At 40.7% G+C, this 6,000-nt stretch overlaps 1 protein-coding gene across 1 annotated transcript in view; it reads right to left on the bottom strand.

The window, feature by feature from the left end:
- LOC111150350 (BEN domain containing 2) overlaps positions 1–6,000 on the bottom strand; it is a gene marked incomplete at its 5' end in the record, with an annotated part of 57,180 nt that overhangs the window by 8,287 nt on the left and 42,893 nt on the right. The window contains one exon of the mRNA XM_022507799.1: positions 5,705–5,908. Within this exon, the coding sequence (XP_022363507.1) occupies positions 5,705–5,908 (204 nt within the window). The remainder of the gene's footprint in view (positions 1–5,704; positions 5,909–6,000) is intronic.

The raw sequence follows: 6,000 nt of genomic DNA, 5'->3' as shown, positions 1-6,000 counted from the left end.
AGCATTGGGGCACCTGGGTGGCTCAGTGGGTTAAGGCCTCTGCCTTCAGCTCAGGTCATGATCTCAGGGACCTGGGATTGAGCCCCATGTCGGGCTCTCTGCTCAGCAGGGAGCCTGCTTCCTCCTCACTCTCACTCTGCCTGCTTCTCTGCCTACTTGTGATCTCTCTCTGTCAAATAAATAAATAAAATTCTCTTTTAAAAAATAGCATTTTTCACAGAGCTAGAACAAACAATCCTAAAATTAGTAGGGAACCACAAAAAGAATCCAAATAGCAAAATAAACTTGAAAAAGAAAAGCAAACCTGAAAGCATCACAATTCTGTACTTCAAGTTATATTATAAAGCTCTAGTGATCAAAACAGTATGGTACTGGCACAAAAATAGACACATGGCTCTATAGAACAGAATAGAAAACCCAGAAATAAACCCACAATTATATGGTTAAATCATCTTCACCAAAGGAGGAAAGAATATGCAATGGGAAAAAGAAAGTCTCTTCAACAAATGGTGTTGGGAAAACTGGACAAACTACATGCAAAAGAATGAAAGTGGGCCACTTTCTTATACCATACACAAAAATAAATTCAAAATGGAAGAAAGACCTAAATGTGAGACATGAAACCATAAAAATCCTAAAGAACACAGGCAGTAACTTCTTCAACATCAGCCACAGTAATATTTTTCTAGACATGTCTCCTGAGGCAAGGGAAACACAAGCAAAAATAAACTATTGGGACTTCATTAAGATAAAAAGCTTCTGGGGGCTCCTGGGTGGCTCAGTGGGTTAAAGCCTCTGCCTTCAGCTCGGGTCATGATCTTAGGGTCCTGGGATCGAGCCCCGCATCAGGTTCTCTCTGCTCAGTGGGGAGCCTGCTTCCCCCTCTCTCTCTGCCTGCCTCTCTACTTGTGATCTCTCTCTGTCAAATAAATAAATAAAATCTTTAAAAAAAAAAAAAAAAAGCTTCTGCACAGCGGAGGAAACAATCAAACTAAACTAAAAGGCAACCTATGGAATGGGAGAAGATATTTGCAAATGACATATCTGATTAAAAGGTTAGAATCCAAAATATATAAATAATTTATAAAACTCAACACCCAAAAAATTGAATAATCCAATTAAAAAATGAACAGAAGACATGAGTAGCCATTTCTGCAAAGAAGACATCCAGATGGCCAACAGACACATGAAAAGATACTCAATGCCACTCATCATCAGGGAAATGCAAATCAAAACTACAATGAGGTGCCACTTCACACCTATCAGAAAGGCTAAAATCAACAACACAAGAAATAACAGGTGCAGGCAAGGATGAGGAGAAAGAAGAACCCTCCTCCACCGTTGGTGGGCATGCAAATTCGTTCAGCCACCCTGGAAGACAACATGGAGTTTCCTCAAAAATTTTTTAAATAAGTCAAGCAGAGAGAGTCAATTATCATATGGTTTCACTTATTTGTGGAGCATAAGAAATAACACAGAGGACATGGGGAGATGGAAAGGAGAAGGGAGTTGAGGGAAATATGCCTGGGGGGTGAACCATGAGAGACTATGGACTCTGAAAAACAACCTGAGGGTTTTGAAGGGGCGGGGGGTGGGAGGTTGGGTGAGTGAGGTGGTGGGTATTATGGAGGGCACGTATTGCATGGAGCACTGGGTGTGGTGCATAAACAATGAATTCTGTTACACTGAAAAGAAACTAAATTTTAAAAAAAAGTTAAAAATATGGGGCGCCTGGGTGGCTCAGTGGGTTAAGCCGCTGCCTTCGGCTCAGGTCATGATCTCAGGGTCCTGGGATCGAGTCCCGCATCGGGCTCTCTGCTCAGCAGGGAGCCTGCTTCCCTTCCTCTCTCTCTGCCTGCCTCTCTGCCTACTTGTGATCTGTCTGTCAAATAAATAAATAAAATCTTTAAAAAAAAAAAATAAAAAAAAGTTAAAAATAGAACTACGCTATGATCCAGCAACTGTCCTACTGAATATTTTCCCGAAGACTATAAAAAGACTAATTCAAAGGGATACATGCCCCCCGATGTTCACAGCAGCATTATCTACAACAGCCAAATTATGAAACCAGCACACATGTCCATCAACTGATGAACTGGTAAAGAAGAGGTGGTATATATATGTACATTGGAATATTACTCAGCTATAAAAAGAATAAAACGTGGGGCGCCTGGGTGGCTCAGAGGGTTGAGCCACTGCATTTGGCTTGGATCATGATCTCAGGGTCTTGGGACCGAGCCCCACATTGGGCTCTCTGCTCAGCGGGGAGCCTGCTTCCTCCTCTCTTTCTGCCTGTTTCTCTGCTTACATGTGATCTCTCTCTCTGTGTGTCAAATAAATAAATAAAATCTTTTAAAAAAGAAGAAGAAGAAAACCTTGCAATTTGCAAGGACATGAAAAGACTTAGGAAGTATTATGCTAAGCAAAATAAGTCAGTCCAAGAAAGACGAATTCTACTCATATGTGGAATATAATAAACAAAAAAAAAAATGAACAGATGGAAAGAGAGAGAGAGGCAAACAAAGAAACAGACTCTTAACTATAGAGCACAGAGATGATTACCAGAGGGGAGGTGGGTGGGTAGGGGATGGGTGAGACAGGTGATGGGGATGAAGGAGGGCACTTGTCCTGATGACCACCAGGTGATGTACGGAAGTGTCAAATCACTACATTGTACACCTGAAACTATTATTACACTCTATTTTAACTAACCACAATTTAAATAAAAACTTAAATAAATACAAACAAAATTTTTAAAAATGTACTGGATTGCCATCAGTAGAAGTGTTCGAGCTGAGGGGAGGCAACTATGTCAAAGCTGAGATCAAATTCCTGCTCTGGGGGAAAGGTTGCCTTGGAGGATGTGTAACGTTCTTCCTATCGCTAAGACTTTACAGTTCTGTGATATGCAGAAATGGGTGGGAGAGCATAGGAGTAAGGTTGTGCACTAATTGCAAATTTGCCACCCACTGTCTCCAGTTAAAGCACTTTCTAAAGACCCCTTAAGGGCGCCTGGCTGGCTCAGTGGGTTAAGCCTCTGCCTTCAGCTCAGGTCATGATCCCAGAGTCCTGGGATGGAGTCCCACATCGGGCTTTCTGCTCAGCAGGGAGCCTGCTTCCCACCCATCCCCATCTCTCTGCCTACTTGTGATCTCTCTCTCTGTCAAATAAATAAATAAAATCTTTAAAAAAAATAAATAAATAAAGACCCCTTAAGCGATACTGAACGCTCATCAGAGAGCATAAACAACAGTTTCTTCGTAAAATCAATACCTTTGGCTAGCAGATATATTTACTTTTGATTACTAATTTCCAGAAGAGTGCCCCCAAATAATAAAATCTCAGAATAAAAAATTATATCAGAATAGAAGGATAAACTACTTTATTTAGTCAGTGGGATACCAATCAGCAGTTAAAATCCATGAGCAAGATCTCAAAAACATAATGTTGAGTGATAAAAATTTGCAAAAGGGGGGCACCTGGGTGGCTCAGTGGGTTAAAGCCCCTGCCTTCCCCTCCTAGGGTACTGGGATCGAGCCCCACATCGGGCTCTCTGCTCAGCGGGGAGCCTGCTTCCCCTTCTCTCTCTGCCTGCCTCTCCGCCTACTTGTGATCTCTGTAAATAAAATCTATAAAATAAAATTTTCAAAAGGATACATACTATATATCCCCATTTATGTACATTAAAACAACTAGAGAATGATAATATATATTATTTATAGATCTATCAATATAGGTAGCAAAAGCATAAAATATGTATGGGAATGATTCATCTAACTCTAAGATTATGGTTACTTTTGGGGAGAAAGACGGGAAAGAGTTGGTGAGATGAGTTTTAATTATATCAGTAATGCCTTATTATTTAAAAAAATAACCTGTAGCACAAAAAGCAAAGCATCTACATCTGTACTGGGCTGACAGGTCCTTATTATACTACTATATCATTTTCTGTACATTTTTGTGTGTTTTAAATTATACTGAACCAAGAGTTCTAAAGAAATTACACTGGAGACTATAAGGTCCAGTCCTTCTATGAGCGCAGAAATCTCTGGTCACTCGGCCTTTGTTCTGACTCTTCATTCTCCAAGTTCATTTTATCCCTATATTAAAGTAAAATATGTTTTTTGGTCAGATTCCCCTCCTTGCGCCTGGCTCTGCCCACACCCCTAGGACAATGATGATGATTCTCTTGCATTCCCTCTGCTGAAATAATTCACAGGAGTCTTACGGCAAATTGGTTAAAATATGCCTCATGTGGATAGTATGTCAAACTCATACTGAATATTTTTTACTCCAAAAGACATCTTCTCAGCTAGTAATATAATTCAATAAGGGATAAAACAAAATGAAATGTATAGAATAATACCTTTAGTCCACTTTTGAGGAACTAATATATTCCAGATATTTAAAGAACCATAAAAGTCACCTCTTTCCCCTCACTTAAAAAAATGTTTTGGGGCGCCTGAGTGGCTCAGTGGGTTAAAGCCTCTGTCTTCAGCTCAGGTCATGATCTCAGGGTCCTGTGATCGAGCCCTGCATCGGGCTCTCTGCTCGGTGGGGAGCCTGCTTCTCCCTCTCTCTCTCTCTGCCTGCCTCTCTGCCTACTTGTGATCTCTCTCTCTCTCTGTCAAATAAATAAATAAATAAATAAATCTTTAAAAAAAATAATTTTAAAAATTTTTTAAAAAATGTTTTTAGAAAAAAAATATTTTTAGGGCGCCTGGGTGGCTCAGTGGATTAAAGCTTCTGCCTTCAGCTCAGGTCATGATCCTGGGGTCCTGGGATCAAGCCCACAGCTGGCTCTCTGCTCAGTGGGGAACCTGCCTCTCCTTCTCCCTCTGCCTGCCACCCCCCCACTTATGCATGCTCTCTCTCTCTCTGTCCAATAAATAAGTAAATAAATAATCTTTTAAAAAGTGTAATAGAATAGAAACCACTGGAATGTAATCTCATTGAAATAAACATTGTGAAGCTTTTGCTTGCATTTTTAAAAACTCGTACACACATCTCCTGAGTCACAACATAAACCATATTTTTTACTATGAGTTGCAATAAAAAAAAAGACAAGTTTGAAAACAAGTGGGTAGACGATAGCGAATGCTTACAGAAGGTCCTGCAAGCCAGGCTTCTTTAGTTTAGTCTGAAACACGAAGTGTTCAGATTTGCTGGGTATGTGTGATATGAAGACAGGAACCAAACAAGAACCAACTAAGATCAGCCTGGGGCTCAGAATCTCTCTTTGCTGGGGCCCAGTGACACAAGTAAGAAGTATTCTGCTTCCTGCTTTGTCCAAATTTAATTTTCACAGGATCGCTTTTGGAAGCTGTATTATTTCATCTCTACACATCACAGATAAAGACTGCCCTGAGCTCACGTGCACAAGAAAAATCTAGCAAATTAACCTGCTGTGCTATTGTTGACACTCTAGCAAACTGACAAAGCCCGGCAGCCTCGACCTTGATCCTCAGTAAACCAAAGTGTTTGGGATTCCCTACCCCCGGCAAGACAGAGCAATTAGCCCGGAGAGCCCGAATGCAGAAGAGAAACAATTCATGGAACCATTCCTTGTTATACCCTCAGGAGGGAATTAGTAAGAGCTCCCTCTCTCCTCAGAACACAAACAAACTGAATGGATTGTAGTTTCTGCCCTTCTGTAACGTAAATTGCTTTTTATTTATTCTCACATACTGAACATGCAACCAACCTCGAAGAGCGTGAATCCTGTTGGGGTTAAGGGCATACATGCCGTACCCCAGATTGCCATAGACATTACTTTTTATCAAGACGTCTTCTGTGAACAGGTTGCGAATGAGGTATCTGGCTGCCAGCTCTGGGCGAGACTTCCCTTTGGCTATAGTCAGTACTGAATGTGGCAACTGTATATTTCTACCCGGATTTCCAAGATATTCTAGAAGCAAAAGAGGAAAAAGATGTCAATGTTCATGGCAAGGTCAAGTTTTGTTTTTTTTTTAAGGCTTTGATTTTTCTGAATTTTTAGGC

The sequence above is a fragment of the Enhydra lutris genome, unplaced genomic scaffold (assembly GCF_002288905.1).
Source record: "Enhydra lutris kenyoni isolate GAN:26980312 unplaced genomic scaffold, ASM228890v2 scaffoldscaffold23, whole genome shotgun sequence".
NCBI classification, from domain to species: Eukaryota; Metazoa; Chordata; class Mammalia; order Carnivora; family Mustelidae; genus Enhydra; species Enhydra lutris.
This window is presented reverse-complemented; position numbering and strand designations above follow the sequence as displayed.